The sequence below is a fragment of the Camelus dromedarius genome, chromosome 4 (genome assembly GCF_036321535.1).
Source record: "Camelus dromedarius isolate mCamDro1 chromosome 4, mCamDro1.pat, whole genome shotgun sequence".
Lineage (NCBI taxonomy): Eukaryota > Metazoa > Chordata > Mammalia > Artiodactyla > Camelidae > Camelus > Camelus dromedarius.
In genome coordinates, this window is record NC_087439.1 from 52,528,460 (window position 1) to 52,555,372 (window position 26,913).

The 26,913-nt window shown below is 38.3% G+C and overlaps 1 protein-coding gene across 1 annotated transcript in view; it reads right to left on the minus strand.

Moving 5' to 3' along the window:
* Positions 1–26,913, minus strand: part of ZNF385B (zinc finger protein 385B) — a 340,422-nt gene that overhangs the window by 270,668 nt on the left and 42,841 nt on the right. The window contains exons 2-3 of the mRNA XM_064484945.1: positions 11,363–11,514; positions 10,326–10,661 (exon numbers count right to left, since the gene is read on the minus strand). Of these exons, the coding sequence (XP_064341015.1) occupies positions 10,326–10,659 (334 nt within the window). The 5' untranslated portion in view covers positions 10,660–10,661; positions 11,363–11,514. The remainder of the gene's footprint in view (positions 1–10,325; positions 10,662–11,362; positions 11,515–26,913) is intronic.

The window sequence follows — 26,913 nt, forward strand, 5'->3', positions numbered from 1 at the left end:
GCCAGCTGGTTGAGGGGTTGGGAGCTATGTCGCTCTATTTACATGACATCATCCCTCCTTTTCTGTGGGTCACTGGATGCCCCAGAAGAAGACCAGAAGTATGAGAAAGCCACCTTTCTCTTCCCTGACCATTCCCCAGTTACACATTTATTTCAAGTAAGGGGCTCCTTTTCTGGGTATAAATCTTCCTTGTTGGGTTAGGGTTCTCAGAACATGATTTTGGACCAGGAGTTTCCCCATCATCTGGGAACTTGTTAGAAGCGCAAGTTCTCAAGCTCCAGCGTAGGCCTCCTGAATCAGGTCCGCTGAGGACAGAGCCCAGCACTCCGCACTGAACACACCCTCCTGGTGACTCAGATGTCTGCTAAGTTTTGAGAACCACTGTGTTAAATGAGCGGTCATTGATACATCAACTCCTTTAAATTTCTTAAGTTCAGATCCACCTCAAGAGAATGAGAACTGGCAACGAGAACAGGGATGGTGGAGAAATACGACAGCAGTGGGGACCCAGGGTAAAGAAAAGGTCTCAGGCTCTGACGGCAGAGGGCAGGATGAGGGTCATAAGCCACCCTACATAGAGAATAAACGTGGTCCATTTTATCTGGACTTGGGAAGCTGTTTGGGGGGTCACAGAAAGTCATCTTTGTGCAATCGTGTGGTGGCCTGAGGAAAGTACCTAAGCCAGGATGTCTGGACTTGTTGGGGAGGTTTCCGGCTGACATAAACCAGAGGAGGATAGAAAGAGAACTTAGGAGAGCTCTGAATTCCAGCAGCTGTCCCTGATTTTGTTTTTACGTATGTGTTTAGCCAGATGGGTTTGTTTCTATGCCTCTGACCCCACAGGGCAAGGATGACTCTTCTTCCTGTTCTAGCCCCTTTCTGTTTTGCCAGAGGGATGTCAATCCTTCCCCCGAATCATAATTCATTCCAATAATAATAATAATAAACTCTTTATAGTTTATCCCAACATGCATTTACATTGCTGGCCCCTCAACCTGGAATGTTGTTTTTCCTTGAGTAACTTGAAATTCATTTTTCAACATTCACCTCAAATGTCACCTCCTCTAGGAAGCATTCCTGATCTTTGGAGAGGTGATCATTCCATTGTCTGTGCCACATTTACCTTATATGGAGATCTATCATTGTTCTTAGCATATCACATTGTCATTCATTTATTTATATATCTGTCCTCTTTTGACACTTTTCTTAAGAGACTGTGTTTTATCAATCTTTAAAGTAGACATGATAATTTGTAAAAAGCAAAGTTTGTGTCCTTTATCATCTCTGATAATGCTACTAGAATACGGGTATTTTAGGTGGTACCTTTATTATGATTTTTTCAACTGAAATTTTTGAGATAATTAAAGATACAAAATAATATAAGGAGTTCCCCTAAACATTTTGTCCAGTTTCCTCTGATAGTAAAATTTTGTAAAACTACAGAATAATATCACAACCAGGATGCTGACATGGATACAATCTACCAATCTCATTCAGACTTCCCCAGTGTTACTTGCATTCATTTGTGTGTGTGTGCCTGTGTTTGTCACCTGTGTTAAGTTCGTGAATTCACCACCACAGGACTCGTCATATTGACTTTTTATAATCACACCCACTTTCCTCCTGACACCTGCCTCGAGCCTCATCCCCAGGAACTACTAATTTGTCCTCCATTTCTAAAATTTTGTCATTTCGAAAATATTATACAAATTGACTCATACAGTATGTATGTAACCTTGTGATTTTTTTTCACTTAGCATAATTCCCTAGAGATTCATCCAAATTGCTGCATGGATCAATAGTTCGTTCCTTTTTATTATGGAGTAGTATTACACAGACACACAGAAAGGATGGGGCCTAGCTAACAGCATGCTTAACGGTGAAACACTGACTGCTTGCTTGTTTTGCTTATAAACGTGCAATTGCTCCAGCACCATTTGTTGAAGAGGCTATCTCTCCTCCACTGAATTGGTTTTGCACCTTTGTCAAAAATCAGTTGAGTATATCTGTGCGGATCTGTATTTCTCGGTTCTGCAGTTTTCCCCACTGATCTATGTGACTATACCTCCACTAAAAAAAACAATGTCTTGGTTACTTTAGCTATATAGTAAGCCTTGAATTGGGTAGAGATTTTTCTTGCTTTATTTCTTTGTCAAGATTGTTTTAGCTATTGTAGGGACCATGCTTTTCCATATACATTTAGAATAAGCTTGTCTATGTCTACAAAAAATCTTGCTGGGGTTGTGATAGGAACTGTATGAAACCTATAGATCAGTTTAGGGAGAACTGACATCTTAACTATAGTGAGTTTTCCAATCCATGAATATGGTTTATCTGTCCATTTATTTAAGTCTTCTTTGTTTCCTTTTCTTAGCATTTTGTTATTTTTAGCATACAGATTCTATACATGTTTTTTAAAGCATATGTCTAAGTTATTTCATTTTGGGAGGAGTGATTATAAATGACACTGTGCTTTTAAATTTCAGTTTTCATATGTTCATTTTTAATGATATATACAGATATACAATTTTTTTTTTGTGTTGAGTCTCTATTCTGTAAACTTTCATAGATTCTTTGGGATTTATACATAGATCATGCCATCTGCAAAGACAGAGTTTTATTCCTTCCTTTCCAATATGTATGCCTTTTATTTATTTACTCTTGCCTTATTATGGTGGCTAGAATTTCCAGCACTATGCTGAATAAGAGAAGTGAGAGTGGATGTTCCTACCTTGGTCTTGAAGTCATTATTTCACCATTAAGCATGATGTTAGCTACAGACTTGTTGTAGATATTCTTTATTAAATTGAGGTAATTCCCTTCTATTCCTAACTTGCTGGGAGCTTTTATCAAAAACTAGTGCTAAGTTTTCTTAAATGCTTTTACTGCAACAAATGATATAACAAATGATAATCATATGATTTTTCTTCTTAGCTGTCAATATAATGTTTTATATTTGTTACTTGATTTTCAAATGTTAAACCAGTCTTTCAAATCTGGAATAAATCCCACTTAGACATGGTATAAGACATTGGTGGATTCAGCTTGTTTATATTTTGTTGAGAATTTTTGAGTCCAAGTTTGTGAAAGATATTAGTCTGTAGTTTTCTTTTCAAATTTTTTCTTTGTATGATTTTGGCATCAGGGTAATACTGACCTCATAAAATAAGTTGGGAAGTGTTTCCTCCTCCTCTATTTTCTGGAAAAAAAATTGTATAAACTTGGTCTTCTTTAAATGCTTGGTACAATTCTCCAGTGAAACCATGTGGATCCAGAAATTTCTTTTTTGGGTTCTTTGTAATTATGAATTCAACTTATCTGATCGTTACAGACCAGTTCAGATTGTCTATTTTATCTTGGTTGCATCTGGTAGTTTATGGCTTCTGAAGAACTGGTTCATTCTTCTAAGTTATCAAATTTCTGAACATAAGTTATTTTTGTAGAATTTGCTTATTATATTTTAATTGCCACAAATTCTTTAGTAATATCATCTATTCCATTTGTGTCTTCTTTATCTTTCATCTTGGTCAGTCTTACTAGAGGCTTATAAATTTCAATGATCTTTTTTCAAAGAAGCAGCTTTTTGTTTTACTGATTTTTCTCTATTTTTTTATTTTTAGCTTCAGAAATTTCTGCTCTTGATCTTTCTCATTTCTTCCTTCTGCTTGCTTCGGGTTTATTTTTTCTCTTCTTTTCTAGATTCTCTTAAGGTAGGGACTTACTTATTGGAGACTTTTTCTCATTTCTAATATAAGTATTTAGTGCTATAAATTTCCTGTCAGTACTGTTTTATTTACATCCCACAAATTTTTGGTATTTAAAATTTTTTTTCATCCAGTTATATATATTTTTTATTTCCTTTTGGCCTTATTCTTTGACTCATGAATTATTTGAGATATGTGGTTTAATTTTCCTTATATTTTCTATTATAGGTTTTAGTTTAACTTAATTATAGTCAGGGAACATACTGTGTATGATTATAATTCTTTTAAATGTGTTAAGGTCATGGAATATGATGTCTCTTAGTGAATGTTTCATGGACATTTGAAAAAAGAAAATATGTGTCCTATATGTTGTTCAGTAGAGTTCTACATCAATTATTTAGATCTTGTTGGTTGATTGTTCAAATCTTCTATATCCTTGCTGACTTTCTGTCTAGTAATTCCATCAGTTGCTGAGAGGGAAGTGTTGGAAGTCCCAATTGAGGACTGAGACTCAATTTCTTCTTTCAGCTCTATAAGTTTGTGCTTCATGTAGTTTTGAGGGTCTTATCTGGTGCATGAACATTTAGGATTATTAAGTCTTCCTGGTGGACTGAACCTTTTATCATAATGTAATGTCTCTATTTGCCCCTAAAAATTGTCTTTGTTCTGAAGTCGACCTTATCATATATTAATACAAGTATTCCTGTCTTTTTTAAAATTACTATTTGCATTGCATATTCTTTTCCATACTTTTACTTTCAGCCTACCTATGTTATTGACTGTAAATTGAGTTTCTATAGGCAGCATATAGTTGGGTAATTATTTTTTAATCTGTTTTGAACATTTCTGTCTTTTGACTGATATATTTGGGCCATTTATATTGAAAGTAATTATTAATATGTTAGTGCTAAGTCTGCCATTTTATTACTTGTTTCCTCTGGTTGTCAATTCTCTAGTTCTCTTTTCTTGTCCTCCTGTGGGTTATTTGAAGATTTTTCAGGACTCCATCTTGATTTATTTATATTATTTTTGATTGTATCACTTTGTATAGTTTTCAGAGTGGTTGCTATGAGTATTATAATACACATACTTATGACAATCTACTGGTATCACCATTTAGCTACTTCAAACAATGTACAGAAACCTTACTTCCATTTAGGTCCCTTTAACTTACCCACTTTAAAATATTATTTTCTCGAGTATCAAATGGTTATAATTTTGTTTCAATCAGCAAATTTGATTTATCAAAGTTATGAGGAAGAGGATAGTGTGGGGATTAATTTTATGTGCCAACGTGACTGGCCCATGGGATGCCCAGATATTTGGTCAAACGTTATTCTGGGTGTTTCTGCTAGTTTGTTTCTGGATGAATTTCACATTTAACTCTATAGACTGAGTAAAGCAGATTCCTCTCCCTAATGTGAATGGGCCTCAGCCAGTCAGTTGCAGGCCAGAGTAGAACAAAAGACTGACCCTTCCCTGAATAAGAGGGAATTCCTCCTGCCTGCCTGCTTTCAACTGGGGCTTTCAGTTTTTTCCTGCCTTTCAACTGAAACATCAGTTTTTCCTGGGTCTCAAGCCTGCCAGTCTTTGGACTGGACTTACACCCTCAGCTCTTCTGCATCTCTAGCTTTCTGACTACAGGTCTTGAGACTTCAGCTTCCATGGTCATATAAGCCGAGTCTTCTAATAAATATTATTATATATGTCCACACACATATACATGTACATCCTATTGATTGCTTCTCTGAAGAATCTTTACTAATATAGTTTATTGCATGTGCCTACATTTCTGCTTTTTCCATTGTTCTTCCTTCCTAAAGCTCTAAGATTCAGTCTTTCATCATTTCCTTTCTATCTGAAAAACTTCCTTCAGCCAATCTTAAAGGTAAACTGACTAATAAATTCCTTTGTCTTCTACAAAACTCACCACACATGGTAGTGGAAACTTACTCTCGGGCAGCGTGGAGTACCTCTTTTTCTGGAGTTGCATCTAGATTTGGAGTGGGGCACAGAGGGTGCTTACAGGATTACATAGTTCCAAGGCTCAGAAGGAAGGTTTGCTGCCTGTCATTTCTGTACGTAGGCATATGTTGAAAGATTTCTGTCTGTTATTTGGTTATTAATTCATGCTGGTCCTGTGGGGGTGTCCCCTTGTGAACAACTATGAGGGACCTTTAGGTAGGCCTGCACTTCGCTCACGTGGGCACGTGGGAAACATTCTCCTGCCACTACTCCAATCCAGGCTGCGTGAAAAGCTGTTTCCCTGCTCCTCTCAGAAGCTCCTTTGTGGTTCCCAGGCTCACCCAGCAGCCTGTATGTTCACTAAGCCCATGGGAAATCAGGAGGCTGCTTCGGGTCCATCTGCCCACTCTTGTGAGGGGCCAGAAATACCAGGATCTTACTGTTTTTGTGGACCCTTTGAGGGATGGAAGCCGGCAACTACTCTGTCCAAAATCAAGACTCATCGGTGGTTCCTGCTATTCCCACCCACTCCTTGGGGCTGGGCGGGGAAAGGAGTAGGGATCCTTCACATGCAAATGAAATTACTGAAGCTCTCTTTGCTTCCACTCTGATTCTCCCTTCTGTAGCCCAGAGTGTTCTGAAGTGGTTTCAGGTGCACTCTAAGAACCTTCCTGTTCTTCCAGGAAGCACCACTAAATTCTAAATTCAGGGGAAGAAGTGCCAGTGGTTAGGGGTCAGGCACCTCTTATTTAGAGAAGTGGCTGAAGTCCCAACCACCACCCTGTGGACCCCACTCCTACCCAGCCAATCCCAAAACCACACTCAGACTGACAGAGGGGAGGGGAAGTTCCCTCTGAAATGGATAGTTCTTGGAAGGCCATCTCTACTACCACATCTTTTCTCCTTTGGGGAGGAGATGTGCTACCATTTTCCTACCTGTATTAGTCTGTTGGGACTGTTGTAACGAAGTAAGACAAACTAGGTGAGCTCACAAGAGAAATTTATCATCTCATAGTTCTGGAGGTTAGAAGTCCAAAATCAAGGTATTGCAGGGTAGGTTCTTTTTGATGGCTCTGAGGGAAGGATCAGTTCCAGGCCTCTCTCCTCAGCTTGAAGATGATTATCTTTTCCCTGTGTTTTCACATCTTTCTCCTGTGTGCATATGTCTCTATGCCCAGATTTCCCCTTTTTATAAGGACGCCAGTCATATTAGATTAGAGTCAACCCTAATGACTTCAGTTTAATTTAAAATCCTCCATGAAGACTCTATCTCCAAATAAGGTCACAATCTGAAGTACTGGAAATTAGGACTCCAATATATCTTTTTTTGGGGGGTGGAGGTGGGGCTAAGTAAGTCCCTAAAGTCAAGTGATGGGCAAAAAAAGAGAGACTGGCATTTTGTTCCCTGATTAAATGTCTGCTTTATCAGCAGACTTGCCAGTCTCCCTGTGCTACCTGAGCAGGAGCAGGTAAGAGAAATGTGGTGAGAAGCCCCCCACCCCTGACTCCACCTCTACCTGCCTGGGCCCCAGCAGCATTAGGTTTTCAAAAGGAATGTTATTATCAGATGGATTCTGCACATGACCACAAGCCCCAGGAGCTGGCACACAGATAAGAACAGAGAACACAATCTTGCCAAGACTAACACAGTGTGGGAGAAAGGCACACACGGTTGAGGAACAGAGCTTTGTGCTGCCAGCAAAAGCTGGGAGACGCAGCTCAATCTCAGGGACTTCCAATGTCTAAGGGACCAACTGAGGGGAGCTCTTCATCCATGGGGGCCTGCTGGGCCATCTGTGACCCACGGAGACAACCAGAATAGTAATTACCTCCTGAGAACAGCACTGCAACTTTGTCAAGGCTGCAAGGTAAGGAGACCTCCACCCCTCCACCCCTCCATGGTTCCCCAGCACCTGGGCAGAAGGCAGGAGGGGTGGCATGAGAGCTGGAGTCTGTCTAGCCATAACTTAATTTGGCTATGAAATGGAGGTTTTCATAAATAGAATGGAATCTTCTAAAAAATTTTTTTAAAAAGAGTTCCTCTGAAAATACAAAAGTGAAAAGTTATGGGCTGACAAGGTGTGAAGGGAGCTGCTACCCAGTAGGAAACAGACATTTGATTGAGCAAAACCGAGGAAAGTGACTGGGAAAAAAGTCAGGCTTGCTCCTCATCGTGTTGAGACTGAACAGTAGATAATGTGCAGGTGCACACAGAGCAGCACTAAGGCGCAGTCCACTCTAGTTCCTGCTGGTTTACTTAGCACAACACTGTGGGCAGTCTCCCCTTACGTTACTTCAGAAATACAGCGTTTAATGACGATGCTTTCTATTATTCATCTCATAAATGTACTGTAATGTATTTAACCTTTTCCCCACTGGACATTCAGGATACATCTAATATTTTGGAATTATAAATCATGTCACAATCATCTTTGTACATACATCTGTGTTCAATTTCCATTTCAAAGGGGACACATGGTTATACCTACTTTTTCTTTCAGGTGGGAGGATTAATGCTAACCAGTTTCAGAGGTTAAGTGACCTGCCTTCATCATATGCTAAATCCAAGTTTTCTGAGAATGAATCACTGACTGTATTATCAGTATATGGAAACTGTCCTTTATGCCTAATGTAAAACTTGAAAAGCTCTCTCATTTTCTTACCCATTTTCCTATATATTACTGCATTGTGTTATATTAGATGATGAGCTGTGTTTTATTTATAGCATATATAATATTCTGTGTATGTCTGAGCTCAATTTATTTTATATCTGCTAACTAATTTCATCAGCATGGGAGAAAAATGGAGAAATTGACGAATTGGAGCTTCGCATGTCTGTTGTCAAAATCCGTCAAAGAGAGCTAGTTTGCCATGATAACAACCACTTGTGATCACAAATATATTACAGCACATAGGTCCGAACTTAACCTGAGTTTACTGCATGGTAGGAAACAGTAGCAAAATAGTGCTGAAGAATTATGCCTTTACTCTTCACTAAACATGGTTGGAACTCTGGATCTGCCATTTCTACACTGTATGACCCTGGACAAATTTTATCTCTGTGCCTCTGTCCTTATTCTGTGAATTAGGAATAATCATAGAAACTACCTCACGGCTCATGAGAAGATTAAACGAGAAAATTCCCATAAAGCTCTTAGGACCAGAATATGCCCCACAGAAAATGTTCAGTTAATGTTAGCTACTACTATTACCTCTTATTAGAAACCACAGGTCAACCTCAATTTAAGCATAGATATTTGGATTCTAACAGAGTTAATTCAAACCTTTACTCGGGGCTATTTGCTCTCTGATTTGAATATAAGACAGTCATGAGTTTTTAATCCTACACCAATTATATTTTTAATATATAAATAGAGATACATTAATGCATCTGTGAATAGTTATAACAATTATCACCATAATAAGTAAATACAAAATAGAAAAGTAATTTTTCACTACTATAATAACCGTGTATCTTATATCCTTTAAGTTCCTTTAAGTTCTTCCACAACATAAGTGTTGATTGAGGAAAATAATGAAATGAAACCATATACTGGTTAAAAAGTAGCTAGGTTTAGCTTGAAATATAAAAGTTATTTATTTACAGAAAACACGCACAAGCAATTTTTACCGGCGCTTAATAAGGATCGTGGAAAAACTTTGCAAAACCAAAAACTATGTAACGGCAGCGAGTGACATTCCAACAAAGGGCTGCACCACGTCATCTCACCTCAAGTTGAAACCTCCTCACCAAAGCAAACACTTGCCAGAGAGGAATTTGGAGCTTTCCCACCACATTTAAGTGGAGACTTATCCTGGCCTCCCATGTAAACCTGGGGAGGAGGCCTCCTTTTTGCAGTGGTGCATTTCACATTTTTCTTTAGTTGTGTCACAGGGACAGTACCCAGTGGCCAGCAACACAGAGGAGGAAGTGGTGCCCAGGATAAGATAAAGGGTTCCTAACACTATTTAGAATTCCCCACAGATGGAAGAATGAGAAAATTCCTAAGCTTCTGCCTCTACCCCACCCACAGGGGAGGGTGAGAGGCAAGAGGCAGGGCAAGTGCTGGGGGTGCTGGAGCTCAGAGGTAAGTAAGCTGTTGGTTTTGGCAACGCCTGTTCCTATTGTTAGAGCACCACTGCCTGCTGCTGCCAACTCCCTAAAAGAATGTAACAAGTCCAGCACACAAGATTAATGCTCCTCTCCTGCATCTGGGGATGTTATAAATAAAGCCGGCGCTTTTTATATACTGTCTAATAGTACGCTACTCAACAGAAAGCAGATGAAGGAAACCGAAGAGAGCCTCGTTTTGCAGAGAGGAGGAAAAAACTGACGTCACAGATCCATTTTAAACACATCTCAAAATATGTTGGGAGATGTTCACACACTAAGGAGACACAGGACCAAGTCTATGGTCCCGTATACAAATTTTGCGTTTCTCTATATGTGTGTCTAATAAAATATATGCTAATAATAATAATAAAAAAATATCTGGAGAAGTAACAGCTCTTGGATTTCGCCTACAGGGAAAGGAATGCATATGATTGTAGTGGTGGTTTTTAAGGTGAAAGACAGGTCTTGCTCTAAATCTTTCATTGTCTAGAACAGAAGCATTTTCTCCCAGCAGTAAATGGGCCCCAGGCCCTCCTGCCTACCTGTGCTGGCGCTGGCGCTGGCGCTGGCGCTGGGGCTGGGGCTGGCCAGCAGTGGCCCTGGGCCCTGGGCGGGCGGCGGGGGCTGCCCATCACTCAGCTGCTTGACGCGTTTGCGGTGGGATTTGCCGTTGTAATGGACTTGGGCCTGGGCTGCCGAGTTTAGCTGGATGTTGCACACCTCACAGAAGGAGAACAGAATCTTCTTTTTCTCTTTACTCAGCTGGTCCTCAGGCCTGTCACTCTTTATCCCCTTTTCTTCAAAGCCCCGTAGAAAAGTTGCCATATTCATAATTCCATCTTCAGAGTAGTTGTCAGGGCTGAAGGAGTACTTCATACCTGAAAAAAAAAAGTACAAGTGCTTGTGAAATATATGCCTTATTTTCTAGTGTGATTATAACTAATTTTCATGGTAGGGTTTCATCTAAAATCTTCCAGCTACTCAGTGCTCACTCTCAGAAAAAGTTATCAAAAGTACTCAACTGAGCATATACAGTCTTTGAACATGTGTTCCCTCTGTCTGGAGCAGTTTCTATTCCATTCTTGCCCCTCCTCTCAACTCTTTTGCCCTTTGAACTCTGGCTCACCCCTGACATCTCAGCCGGAGCATCACCCACTCTGGGAAACCTGTGTGACCCTGGGGATGAGGCAGATCCCGGTTCACCTGCTCACATGGTGCTGTGTGACCTCCCTTCAGAACACCTATCAAAGCATGCACTTCATACATACTTTTGCTATTATTTGGTTTATGTCTGTTTCCCCAACAGAGTGTGAGCTCTGTGAGGACAGTAACCTCATTGCTGGAGATCCCTTAGGCCTGAAACTACACCTTTTATATAACAGACACTCAAGTATCTATTGGAGGAAGGAAGGAATAAATGATGCTACAAATCCATACTGTGCAAAAGGGTATTTGTAGACACAAAGGCATATGTAATAAACACACACCTACACACCTGCACACCTGCCCACAGACACATGCCCTAACTTGGGGAGGAGGTGAATAACAAAGATTAAAACACATTATGTCTACAACTTACATTGGGTTGTATTCCAAAAGCCCCTTTATAAGTCAGCCAGTGTGAACTTGAACATATTTTTTTATAGATGTAGTGAAACAAATTATTTTTAGGTGTCCGGTTTAGCCCATAAACATCAATTTAATCTTTGATGAAGCTGAAATGCAGAACATCTGAAATACAAAAATAGCAGAAATACAATTTATGGCAATCTAGCAATTAAAAAGTCGAAAAAGAATAAAACAGAGATACAATTTTGTTTATTTTTAAGTGCTGATTTTCATTTATTTAGGTAAGGGTATAGTGATAAATTATAACCTAAGTAAAGATTTTAAAGGAGTCTTTTCAGTACCTGAAGAATCTTGGATAATGAAGATGGCCTTGGCTTTTTATTTTGCCCAGTTCTAGTTTTAATATATTTAATTTTTTCATTTTAGCTAATGCCAGTATTTACCAGCATTTTTATACTTACCAGTGTGATTATTACGATGCTTTCACTACTCAGCTGGAACAAAGAAAAAGATACTCTCATAGAAGAAAGAGGAACAATGTTCAGAGAATAACTGGGCAAAAACTAAGGGAAAAGGGGTATGCATAAAAAAGATTTGGCTGAGGTGGACAGTACTGTGCTATGACGGATGAAGAGTTCAGATAAAGAAAGGATTGCAGCTTGTGAGGGATTCTGCCTGTGGGGGAAAATGCAAAGACACTGGCTTTGAGAAGTTTTGTTGATCCCAGTTGGCTTGGAGCTCTCTATGGAAGGGAAGAAGCAACGAAAGACTAGTCCATATATGGAGTTTGGAGTCAAATGTTTAAAATTCAGAAAATAAGTCAGAGTAAAGGGTATGACCATAAAGATATTGATTCTATGTATATGGAGTGTCAAGAACTCATTCACACCCACACACCCTATTGCAAAGTGCCATTATACATTATACCATAGGTTAAATCCCAACCTTCAGAGAGTTGTTAGGAAATTGCTAATTTTGATACATTAAACCTATTTGTTCCATAAACACTTTACCCAGATACTACCAATTTAAGGAACTCTCTTCCACAAAATTTTCCAAATGAATCTATTCCTTTCAGCTCTCCACAAAGGCTGTTTTCTTCCTTAAAAATCTTTTCAGACTATGCATAAATCAGGTGTAAGCAATTCCTATAGCTGAGTTGTAGAAAATAACTGTTATAATTGAAATGTGATTTGAACTGCACATATATCAACATTTTTGCTGTATTCCCTAAATCCAAAATACCATGCTGTCACAAAGCCATTTTTTTCTCATAAAACTTTAGAAAATACTAGTGCCATAGAAAAATTATGTTCAAACATACTACGTTGCATCCTCTCTTAAAATACTAAAATTTATCTTAAGAATTACTGAACTAAATGATACAAAAGATACATAATTTTTAAAATAAGCTCATCTTTAATATAGTATGCCTTGCCTAGAAATCTAATCCATTGTAAAACATAAGGAAAACCAGTAAATTTTAGCCTTGCAAAGAAAGCGAGGTCAGGCATCATCTCACTGAATCATTGAAATCTAAGTGTTACATTTCAGCTCAAGCAGCTAAGATTGTTGACTCAGCTGAGGATGGATGACACTTTCCTCTGGAAATTTACCTTCTGTGGAAGTGGGTGGACTTGCCCATGTTGCTAATTAACACATGGTATTTCACAGAAACAGGAAATTCATCAATCACGACGCTCCATTTTAAATTTGAAATCTAAAAAATGACTTCTTTGTATTACCTCTTACAAGAGATAAAGCCAGCTTATCTGTGCTTTTCTGATTGACATTTGTCCTAGAAGTAGGAGTTACTCTCACTTACAGACAATTCCCCAAACCTCCAGCACCACATTCGTGGGGCCACTTTAGGGAGGTAGAAATGCCTGGAGGTGGAGTGTACGTTCTGTCTACCAAGTCCCAATTTATTAGTCCTAGTGCTGGCTTCACCACACGTCCTCCCCTCTTAGGGGAAAAATAAGTTCAGCTCCTGTTAACAGCCACTTGCAACCAGAATATATTTAGTTCCAGAGGTCTTGGGAAAAGGACCTAGAAGTGGCACAGAAGCAAGATATCAGTCCCAACATCCACTTTTGGCCTGAGATGATATAATTTCTAGGCTTATAATATATGTTGTGATGATAACACTTATAATGTCAACTTTCTGGCTAAGGGGATCTTAAATTACATGTTTCACTTGCATAGGGCAGAAGGACCTTCAGAAATATCCAATTTTAAACACAGCAGTGGGCAGGATCCTGCTTTGGAGAGCCATGCAGGCTTCTCTGTAGGTAAGAGAAGTCAAGACACCAGACCAACTGTTCTACACTTTTTTGTATTATTTTGTCAGGTTAGATAGCCAGGCATTTAACATTCATAAGAGAATAAGATATTTTGGTGCAGTTCATAGAATAAGAAAGTTGGTCCTTGAGTTGCTGCTTTGGGGGAAAAGACAAGATGGGATAGTTAGTGACTATCTAAAAGGAGTGATTTTTCAATGACCAAGATGCAACGCATCAGGAAATTTTGTACTTAACAACTTACTCTAAAACTGGCCTTGACCTGCATAATTATCCAGTTGTCTTTTATAATAAATTTAAATAAAAGGAAGCTCATTCAGAGGTAAAGACCGGAAGCCACAAGAAGATTGTAAACACATTTTAGAAAGAAGAACTGTCCGGGACTGCTGAAGCTCAAACTGCACTATTCTGTCCAAGCCCCACATTTTGGGGTCATTTCAGATGGATAAACTCATCTTTGGGGAAAGTACTGATTTTGTTCTGAGTTATTTTAGGGAAAGGCCACACCTCTTTGGATGGGTGTAGGATTACCCCAAAAGGAATATATTTTTCCACTGTGAGTCTTACTGCCAGATTGACAGGGGCAGGAAGTAGACACAGAGAAGGATGAGCCTGTGACTGTCTTGGGCCTGGGGGACAGGGGCTCTGTATGCAGGTATGAGAGACTTGTTCCAGGCATTCCCTTTGTGTGGAGGTAAACTGAGTCCTGGCACATAGAGAGAGGCCTGAGACTAAGCAGAGAAGGCTGAACAATAGAGAATGTCCATGCAGGGCATTGGTCTGTGACCTCAGAGGACCTCTATATCTGGGAACAAGTGTGAATTTCTTGACTTGTATTTCTTTTTTTCCTTTTTTTTTTAATCCTGAAGCCATCAGTGAAATGATGCAAACATCACAGCTGATCTTCCTATTACTGTGGGGACTTGTATGAGGGTCTAGAATGGCACCTGGGGTCAAAGCCATCCATGGGAGAGCAGCGGCATGGGACTCAAGGATTTTGGTGGCCAGCAGAAGAATGATGCCATGTCCCAGAACCAGGCAGCTGCTTACGATGTTGAATAGCAACTGGGTTGGGATATCTCAGGAATTCAGAAAGGCACATAAGAAACACAAGCTGGTTAAAATATTGGAATTCTTACATCAAGTAGGGTAGAGATTTGAACTATTCTGAATGAGCTAATATGAAAGGTGAATAGGCTGGGGCATTTGAGTGATCTAAATGTAAATAAAACAAGGTTATTTTATTCTCATTCAATATTGTAGACCCTAAGCCAACTAGATGCAGAACACTTAGAAGATGCACCATAAACCTTTGGTAAAATGAAATCGTTGCTATAGTTAATTCAGCTGAAGTACAGCTTCAACCAAAAGCTGCTAGTTAATTTGGCCTTGGCCTTCAGAAGACCCAATGGTTGAATGTCTACGTAGATCAGTGTCTTTTCTGGCATCCTTGATCTTCTGAATGGTCCAAGTTACCATTATACACATACAGTATAACAGTGTCAATAATGAGAACGTAGAATGTATTCTTAGTGCCAGAATATGAATTTCAAACATATATGCTCATTTTGGATAAAACTAGAATTGAAAATATCTTTATATGCTTAGTACATTGATAGTCTATCAGTAAAAGTAAAAATGCATGTTTCTTATCGCAAGAATAAAATGTTGCAGTGATTAATGTTAATTATGAGACTGTTAATCTTATATAAGAAACAATTAATAAAAGTTGTCAATCAGTTAAATAGGGAAATTGATTGACAACTAAATCCAGTACTAGCTGTACAGCTATAGAGAGGACATATACTTATTTTGAGGTAAAAATATTCATAATCAGATAAGCAATAAGTTTAACAGTAAGACAGAAATCAGATCATATCATAATTCTAATCTTTGTAGCAATATGTGGTGTAGTAGCTTTCATGATATTAAACAAATAAACTTTAAGTTCTGTATTTAGTTTTTATTTATTTAATTCTACTAGGGCATGAATGCTTCTAGAAAAAGATCCTACTTGGAAACTCTTCTCATCTTCTGAGGCTGAAACAAAAGCAAAAGGCCAGCTTGCTACCTCAAAATTATTACCAAGCAGATAATAATTAAATTACCAAGGAGAGAATAATTAAATGCACCAAAAGGTACATATGGAACACCTCGAGCCACAGCAAGAGAAATTATTATGGACTGGGCCACAGTCTTCGCAATGAGGAAGCCCAGATTCCATTCACCTTCTGCCCTGCCTGAGACAGCAGCAGAGCATGGGAGAGGGAACTTCAAATCCCGAAGACACTGCAGCCCCAGTCCTCCCATGGCAGTGCCAGGTCAGGGATGCGACCTTGAACTCTTCTCTGAGGAGGCCCTGGAGCCAATCCAGCAGCTCAACAGCTGAGTCTGTGTGTGAAGCCGGAAGGAGCTCTCCCGGCTCCTTGAGATTCCTGCCAAACCACCTTCCGTGACTGGCGTGGAAGGGAACACAGGCAACTCATAGACTGTCCCACAGAAGTCAGCTCTGTGCACCAAGGAAGTAACACTCTCAGTTCACTGAACTCTCAGGTCATCTTAAAAAGCTTACAAACAAGAACGTTATGTTCTGGCTTTTGCCACGTGGGAAAGTATAGTTAGAGTACAACTAAAGAGACCACGTTACATAGTTTAGTTTTATTTCTAATCATAATCTCTATATATGCCACAGACATGTTTTTACATTTATTGCATTTTTTTTTACTCATTTGAAAGTAATTTGTATCATTCTAGAAGTTTGGGAAAATACAAACAGCAGAAAAAAACTGGGGGGAAATCCTCCACATTCCTACCGGTCGAAGTTAACTACGTTTTTATTTATTTCTAGCCTTTTGAATTGCACATATTGTTTTCACAGAACTCTGGTTAGACAACAGACACTTGCTAAGAGTTCAAATATATAAATATATTAGGGCTGAGCTGTCAGATTGATCATATTTACCTGCAATTTGATTAATAAGAAATCAATTTGTCCCCATCTCTGGTAAGAATGAAATGTAACTATAGCCAAGTGTTTTAAAGAAGAGAAACAGCTCTGTGAACATCTTTACTGGGGGGGGCTGCCTTGGTCCCTACATTCTGAGAGGAACTGATGTTTGAACTAAATATCATTTAGTGATATAAGAACTAAAGGATGCATTGAAGTAAATGGAGGAATGTTCCAGGCAAAGGAGATTGCATATGCAAAGGTCCAGAAGCAGGAGGAAGGATAGCAGGTGTGAAAAACTGAAAGCAGCCCAGTCCACCTAGAGCAGACAGGGCAAGGGGGAATGAAATGTAAGACAAAGCTGGAGAACTAAGCAGGGGCCAGGTAATGAGGGTCCTTGCAGGCCAAGCTGAGGTATCTAGGGAAGGTGCAGAAGCGTGTTAAACTAGACGACTGGTATGATCAGATCTGACTTGTGAGAAGATCACTTGGCCTTCAGAGGGAATAAAAGATGTGGAGCACAGTAGAGACGTTGCCACATGATATGGATAGATTCTGAAACTATTATAGTTATCCAAGCAAGAGAAAATGGTCAATGGCTGGGCCTGCATGGTGATGGTGATGGTGACAGCAGAGGGGAAAAGTGGGTAGATTCAAAAATCTTGAGAAGAAAAATCAACAGGACTTGGCAATGGATTAAATGGGACTGAGGAGAGAGGGAGGAGTGGTGTCAAGAATGACTCCATGGTTCTAAACAGTATTAAAAATATCTGGGTGTCCTGGTTCAAGGCGGCAACAGCAAGGTCACAGACAAACTGAATCGACAGCTACAAATGAAACAATTTCCTCTGAAAACAACTTAAAAGTGGCAGAGCAACCCCTTCACATTGGGCAAACAAGAGGGAAACCCCATCAAAGCAGGTAGGAAAGGCGGAGACACAATCTCGTCATAAACCCACCCCTGGTGCAGCAACCCTCAATCAGGGGTGAACTCAGGACCCAGAGCTTCTTCCTCAGGAGTGAAGGATTCATACCCCACATCAGGCACCACAACTTTTAACACTAGCAGTTGAGAGACAAGCCCCCAAAACATGTGGCTTTGAAGACCAACAGGGCTCGCACTGAGGAAACCTGCAGGGCTGTGGCAAACTAAGGAACATCTATTAAACAGCGCCCCAGATTCACCGCCCTAGAGCTCAGCACAGAAGCAGCCCTTTGAAAAGTGCTTAGACTTAAGGAGAAAGAGATTCATTTTCTAATTTTAAAGTGCTGGCCTAAAGGGCAGAGGCCTGCTGAGATACTCCTGGGGTGGAGGCTGGTGGCCTCTCTCTGCCATGCTGAAGCCAGCAGATGCCATCCTTTTTTTTTTTTTTTCCTTTTTATTCCCCTTTTCTATTTTTCTTCTTTTTTTCCTGTTCTTTTTCTTCTCCTTATCTTTTTTCTTTCTTCAGTGAGTGCCACCTTTGCACTCCCCCTCAGCCTTGTTCCAGCCAGTGGGTACCATCTTAGAGCTCTGCCCCTGCTGCACTTCAAAGCACCAGTATCTCCCAGGGGGAAAACTTCCATACACATCTGGTGACCAAGTTTGTATGTCTGGTAACATGGTATTTGCAGCTGCCACCCAAGGGACTCGTTTCTGGAGGCCAAGGCGAGTTTGCGTTCCTGGGTCCTCATGGGTCTGTAACAATTGAAGAGCGTTCTTGGCAGCCAATTACTCCCAGGGCACTGTGCAGACAGCAGACAGAAACACACTCCCTAGTTTTTCTGAGAAAGAGGCCTATTTGCCTGTCTAGGAACTTTGGCCCAAGGAGCAGTCATCTGGTTTGGCACATTTATAGAAGCCTAAGATGGGCCTCTCAGAGAACAGGCTGGTGAACGCAGTCTTTGTGCTCTCTCTTTGCCTCACCCCAGCTCACTGGTATCTTACAGAACGGAGTTTATTCCCTTCTCTGGGGGCCTGATTTTTGTGGATACTGCCAGGGAATTCCTTTACATTGCCTGGCTCTGATGGCCAGCAGGTTTATGCTTGTGGGTCCCCCAAGACTGTAACCAATGGAGAAAGAGTTCTTAAATAGCTAGCACCTTCAGGCACAGCAAGAGGCAACAGACCCAGGAGCCCAGTCTCTCTGGAAAGAAGCCTGTTAGCGTATCATCACAGCTGCAGCCTGAGGGGCAGGCTTCTAATTAAACATACGTCTCAGGGCTGCATGCAAACCTTTCCTGAGACCTAGGAGGGCAGGAACTATCTTTGCCCCTCCCTCTGCTGTGCTCCTGTGCACCGTCTCTCAGAAGGGAGCTCCTATATGTGTCTGGTACCCCACTTTTACATCTAGTGCCCTGGGTTTTGCCGTTGTTGCTCAACAGATACCCCATGATCTCCCTTTAGGCAACAGGGGAGCTTGTGTTCCCTGGTCCCATGGGACTGTAACAATTGGAGAGACAGTTCTTTACAGGCTACCACCTCCAGGGCACTGAACAGACAACAGACTGAAACACATTACCAGCCTTTCCATGAAAGAGACTTACCTGCTAGACCCAGAGCTTAAGCCTTAGAGGCAGGCATAAGTTTTGGCGCGGCTCACATCTAGAGGCTACAGAGGTGCTCTCGGGAATAAAATAAACCTCAGGGGAGAAAAATGCTTAATGAAAGAGATATAAGTAATTTTCCTGATCAAGAACTCAAAGTATTGATCATAAAGAGGCTCACTGAATGGACAGAGTGAGAACTTTAACAAAGAGACAGAAAATATAAGGAAGTCCCAAACAGTATTCACAGAACTAAAGAATATAATAACCAAACTGAAAGAAATCTTAGCATACCTCTAAAAACAGTCACCAAACATCAAAGGAGAGAGCAAGAGAAGAAAAAAGGAACAGAAGACTACAAAACAGCCAGAAAACAATTAACAAAATGGCAATAAGTACATATCTATCAATAGTTACTTTAAAGGTCAATGGACTAAATTCTGAAACTCAAAGACATAGAATGGCTAAATGGATTAAAGAAAAGAAAAGACCCATCTACATGCTGCCTACAAGAGACTCACTTCAGATGACATATACAGACTGAAAGTGCAGGGATGGGAAAAAAAGATATTCTGCACAGATAGAAACTGAGAAGCTGGGGTAGCAATACCTATATCAGACAAAATAGACTTTAAAACAAACACTATAAGAAAGAAGAAAAAATGAAGGCCAAAAATACTACAAAGAAGGCAACATCAAAGACAAGAGCAGAAATAAATAAAATAGAGGCTAGAAAGACAATAGAAAATATCAATGAAACCAGAGCTGGTTCTTTAAAAAGATAAATAAAATTGACAAAACTTTAGCTAGACTCACCAGGAAAAAAAAAAAGAGAGAGAGAGAGAGAGGCATGGAACACAAACAAATAAAATCAGAAAAGAAAGAAATGTTACATCTGATACTACAGAAATACAAAGAATCATAAGAGATTACTATCAACAATTATATACCAATAAGTTAGACAACCTAGAAGAAATGGATAAATTCCAAACATACAATCTTACCAGACTGAATCATGAAGAAATAGAAAACCTGAACAGATTGATTACTCATAAGAAGATTAAATCAGTAATTTAAAAACTCCCTACAAACAAAAGTCCAGGACCAGATGGCTTCAACTAGTGAATTCACCCAAACATTCAAAGAAGAATTAATACCAGTCCTTATCAAACTCTTCCAGAAAACAGAAGAGAAGGGAATACTTCCAAACTCATCTTATGAGGCCAGTATTACCCTGATACCAAACCCAAAAAAAGACACTACAAAAAAAGAAAATTACAGGCCAATATCCTTGATGAACATAGATGCAGAAATCTTCAATAAAATATTAGCAAACTGAATTCAACAACACATTAAAAAGATTATACACTATGAGCAAGTGGGATTTATTCCAGGGATGTAAGTATGGTTTAACATCTGCAAATCAATCAACATGATATACCATATTAACAAAATGAAGGATAAAAAAATAATATAATTATCTTAATAGACACAGAAAAAGCATTTGATAAAACTAAATATTCAATTATGAAAAAAACTCTCAACAAAGTAGGTATAGAGGGAATGTACAACAACACAATAAAGTCCATATATGACAAGCTCACAGCTAACATCATATTCAATAGTGAAAAGCTGAAAGCTTTTCCTCTGAGATCAGGAACAAAACAAAGATGCCCACTTTTACCACTTTTATTCAACATAGTATTGGAAGTGCTAGCCAGAGTAATTAGGTAAGAAAAAGATATAAAAGGAATCCAAATTGGAAATGAAGAAATAAAACCATCTTTTTGTAGATGACATGATACTATATATAGGAAATCCTAAAGACTCTACCAAAAAACTATTGGAACAAATAAATTCAGAAAGGTGCAGGATACAAAATCAATATATAGAATCTCTGCATTTTTATACACTAATAAAAAAACTATCAGAAAGAGAAATTAAGAAAACAATCCCATTTTCAAGCGCATCAAAAGGAATAAAATACCTAAGAATAAATTTAACTAAGGAGGCAAAAGAACTGTACCCTGAAAAGTATGACACTGATGAGAGAAATTTCATTAATATATTGAAGACATATATAAATTAAAAGTTATTCCATGCTCATGGATTGAAAGAATTAACACTGTCAAGATGTCTATACAACCCAAAGCAATCTATAGATTCAATGCAATCTCCTTCAAAATGCCAATGGTATTTTTCACAGAAATAGAACAAATAATTTTAAAATTTGTTTGGAACCACAAGGGACCCCAAATAGCCAAATCAATATTGAGAAACAAGAATAAAGCTGGAGGCATCACACTCCCTGATTTAAAACTATATTACAAATCTATAATAATCAAAACAGAATTGTATTGTCATAAAAACAAACACATAGATCAATGGAATAGAATAGAGAGCTCAAAAATAAAGCCATGGATATATAGTCAATTAATTTATGACAAAGGAAGCAAGAATATACAATAAAGAAAATACAATCTCTTCAATAAATGATGCTGGGAAAATTGGACAGCCACATGGAAAAGAATAAAATTGGACCACTATCTCATATCAGGCACAAAAATTAACTCAAAATGGAATAAAGACTTGAATGTAAGGTCTGAAACCATAAAACTCCTTGAAGAAAGTGGTAAGCTCCTTGACAGAGATCTTGGTGACAATTTTTTAAGTGTGACACCAAAAGCAAAGGCAGTAACAGCAAAAAACAAACAAGTGGGACTACATCAAACTAAAAAGCTTCTGCACAGTAAAAGAAACCATCAACAAAATGAAAAGGCAATGGGCTGTGAGAAAATATTCACAAATCATTTATCTGATGAGGGGTCAATATCCAAAACATATAAAAGACTTAAACAACTTAATAGCAAATAATAATAATAATATGATTTAAAAATAGGCAGAGGATCTGAATAGAGATTTTTCTAAAGAAGATACAGATGGTCAACAGGTACATGAAAAGATGTTCAACATCATTAGTCATCAGGGAAGTGCAAGTCAAAAACACAAAGAGGTATCATCTCACACCTATCAGAATGGCAACTACTAAAAAGACAAAAAATAGCAAATGTTGGCAAGAATGTGAAAAAAAGGGGAACTCTTGTGAATTGTTGGTGGGAATGCAAGTTGGTGCAGCCACTATGGAAAACAGTATGGAATTCCTCAAAAAATTAAAAATAGTACTATCATGTGATCCAGCCAGTCCACTTCTAGTTATTTATTTGAAGAAAGCAAAAACACTAACTTGAAAAGATATAGTCACTCTCATGTTCATAGCAGCATTATTTACAATAGCTAAGTTATGGAAACAACCCAAGTGCCCATCAACAGATGAATGGATTTAAAAAATGTGATATGTATACACATTGGAATATGATATGTATACACATAAAAAGAATGAACTCTTGTGATTTATTATAAAGATGATAGATGATTATGTAGTGATGAGAGAATAGTCATTTTAATAAATGGAATGGGCTGACTGGTATCCATATTGGAAAAAAATCTCGATCCCTACACCTCACACTATATATTAATTCTAGACGGATTGCAAATCTTAAATGGTACAGAAAAAATAATGAAGCTTTCAAAGGAAAAGATAGAAGAACATTATCATGACTTTGGAGTTGGCAAAGACATAAAAAGTATTAACAATAATATGAAAAAATATAAGAAGAATATATTAAAATTAAAAATGTTTCTTCATCAAAAGGTACCATTAAGAGATTTAGAAGGCAACTCACAGAATGGGATGCTATATTTGCAATATATGTATCCAACAAATGACTTGTATCCAGAATATATATGAAAACTCTTTCAAATCAATAAGACAGACAACCCAGTAGAAAAATAAACAGAGGTCTTGAATTCACAAAAGACAATATCCCAATGAACATGAGGAAAGGCACTCAATCTCATTATTCATTAGAAGTACTGGAAGCAAATTAAAGCCACAGTGTAATACCACTACCTCCACCAGAATGGTTAAGATGAAAAGGAAAGAAAATACAAAGTTCTTGATGAGGAAGTGGAGCACCAAAAACTTACACATGGCCGGTGAAGTATAAATTAGTACAACTACTTTGGAAAGCTGGGCATAGGTATAGTCTAAGACTGAGCTGTTCTGCACTTAGGTATGCATCCAACAGAAGTATGCAAATAAGCTCACCAAATGTACAATACTCACAGTTTATAGAAGCACTATTCATAACAGACCCAAACTGAAAAAGCATATAAATGCCCATCAACAGTAAAATGGGCAAATACATTGTAATATGCTAATTCCACAAGGGAATAATAACATACCGCAGTAAGAACTAATGATTTACAACTAACTACATGCAACAACATGGATGAATCTCAGAGTAGTAGTGAGCAAAAGAAGCCAGATCAAAAGATTATTAATTGTATGATTTCATCTATCTATTGGAAATACAAAATCATGTAAAACTAATCAGTGATGTTAGAAGTCAGGGTAGTTATCACTTTGGGAGATGGTCAGTGGTGAAGCGGGGAGACTAATGACTACAAAATGGACCAATAATGTTCTATGTTTCCAGCTGGCCGCTGGTTACACAGGCATGGTCAGTTTGCAGAAATACATCGAGCTGTACATTTATAACACGTTTCTAGATGTATATTTACTTCAATAAATGTTTTAAAAAGTCATATGTTCAACAGAGAATATTTGAGAAATATCATAAAAAGAAAGTAAATTAATCCCCCTCAAGCCCACCACCAGAGATTTGCGTTTTAATTCACAGTATATTTTTCTAGGTTTTTAAAAATGTGACTACATATTTATAAAAACCTAGTTACTGTACACACAATCTGTATCTTGCTGTTTTACTTAACATATTATGCACATCTTTCTATGCATTAAATATTTATCTTTAACATCAGTCTTAATGACAGAAAAATATTCTCCCTTCAGAGATAATTTAGCCAAATTAGAGTCTCATTCCTAAGATATGAGGATCCCCCAGGAGGACAAGGCCAAGACCAGGGAATCTTAAGCACCCCTGAGGCCTTCACAGCCATTTCTTCCAAACATTTTCAGATTCTAGGGGATCAAGGATCACCAAAATCATTTCATTTCCCCCAGAACCTTATGGGTGGTAGTAAGAAAGTGTTTTTTCACTTTCTGACTATTTTAAATATTCCTGGAAAAGAGTTTTTTCCTATCTGTGTCATGCGTATCCATGATTATTCTCTTAGGATAAAGTCTGGGAAGTAGAGTTCCCAGGTCCACTTCTGATACATGTGGCCAATTTGACCTCTAAATAAGCTATACCAATTTACACTTCTATCAGCCGTGTATGAAAATGTTTATGTCCCTTCACCCTCAACAACACTGAGGAAGCTGTTTGAAAAACTCTTAGTCCATCTGACAGGCACAGCGTGTTTCCAAATGCACTTATGTGATTACTAGCATAATTGGGCAGTTCTTCATATGAATATTGACCATGTATTATAGCTTTTATTAGTGAATTTCCTATTCATGATCTTAACATATTTTCTTTTTTCAACTGAAGTTTATCTCTCTTGTTGATTTTTAAAGACATTTTTGTATATTAGGCACATTAACTCTGTCTCTCATATATTGCAAATATTTTTCCATTTAATTTACCTTTTCATTTTGTTCACAATCTTCAAATGTACTTGTTTTTATTTTTCATGTTGTCAAATCTATCCACCTTTTCATTTATGATCACTGTCTTTAGCTTAGAAAAATCCTTTCCTGGCCTGTGTTACAGAAGTTCTTAATTTTTAAAAATAATCTTGTAATTTCCATTATGGGTTTAAACATGATACACAGAAGAAGAAAAACGAATAAAAGCCTAAAAACCAATACACTCTCTCTTAATGTGTTAGGGTCATATGGGACAATTGTGTCGATTGGCTGTGGCCACTATTAGGTGGTTACATTGAAAGCCAAGGAAGAGGAGGAGGTAAAGCAAGAAAGGTTCTTGTTACACAAGTGAAATATTCCTTCCTGAAGACCTTGGTGATGAGCCATCATCCTCTTCAACTTGTTGGAAGGGACTGGGCTCTGTCTTGGAGACCATTCCAGTGTACTCTTATGACAGGCAGGAAGACAGAGCAACCCAGCTTCCCTGCCACTCTGAGTCTAGAGGAGCAGAATACACATCCAGTAAACAATCTCCATCCAGCTTTTCCCAACAACTTCTCTCTCTTCAGCTACAAAATGTGGATACTAGAGGTTTGTCTCCATGACTGTTCTGAAAGCTAAAAGTTGAATCACTGTGAAGCCTTGAAAAACTGTCATATAAAAGAATGGTGCTATAATTAATTCACTGGAACAAAGCTTAGGTATTATTTGTCATTTGTTCTTTCAAAAGTCAAAGAAGTTGTATTAGTTGTGCAGCAGATGCAAAGTTTTAACATCTATGGGCATTCAAAAATAGAGAGAATATAAGCTTTCCTGATGATTACTTTTTCACATCAGAAAGTATAACTTTTGACAGTAATGTGATTTTCATTCTTTTCTTCTGTTATAATATTTTGAAACTTGGTCTGTAATAACTGCAAAGGTGATGCTGTATGTGTACACACACACACACACACACACACACATACTTAGGTAATAATTAATATGGAGACATCATTGAGTTTAAAGTCATTATCTTCTCTGAGTAATTTTATCTGGTCCTTTGGCAGGTTCTTATCTCCCCCTTATAGTTACCCAATTACAATCTACTGCCACTAACAGGGAACAAAGATAGATTTAGACAAGGGATTGTGTTCAATTGGGTCAAAGCACACAGCAAGCCTAACAGGCTTAAGAGAACATGAGAAGAAAATAGCAATTCCCACGGCTCCCTCGAGAATTTAAAACACCAAGTCAAAATTCAAAGCTGACACCTTTGGTAGGTGTGATATGGCTTCCAGGAAACGACCCTGCAAGCCCTGCTGGAGAAATTAATCCCAAAGGTACTACAGGCAGAAGATGACCCAATTATCGAGAAGAAGGTCAGGTATATAAAAGACAATGATAAGAAGAGCAGGCCACAAAGACTAAAATATCTGAGCAAGTGAGATTGTTAGATTTTGATTGTGAGAGTCAAACCAGAAACTGCTCAGAAGAGAAAAGGAGAAACATGTCTTGTTGAAAGTCAGTGTCCTGATGTTCCAGGGGGCGAGACCAACTCTCCAGGTTTCAAATGAAATAGGAACCTCCAAGTTCATTATGTCATCACCCCACTGCTCACTGGAATCGATAAGAAATAGAGAAGGCAGGTAAAGATAACCCAGAAGGATGTGCAGAATAAGAGTCTCATGGCAACAAAGTTGATTTTTCTTGAACTTTTAATTTATTGCCACTTCTGACTACCTGCTCTTCCCATATTGATTTTCTTTTAAATGGTCTTTTGCCCTTTTAAAATTGATTTTTTAAAATGTTTCTTTGCCAAATATCTCCACTGCTTCTGACGTTACATTTGATGACATTTAAAGTCTTTATATTCTCACTTTCCCCCTGAAAGGAATGACCAGCTTTGACTTAATTCTATTCTAAGAAAAAAATGAAAAAAAAAAGTGAAAACCTAATTTATTTGCTGCCCCTAAGAGTAACTGCTAAACTTACTATATAAAATGTTCATAAAGTACATTGCCCCAACTATTTTTAGATAGAGTCTTAATTTTAAAGTTATGAAGTTAAAATCACTCTCATTTATACTCAGAAAAGACTCAGAAAAAGAACAGCTGGCATACAATTTGTTTAGCCACTCAAAACTTTATCTACTTACTGGTGACTTCATTGGGCTG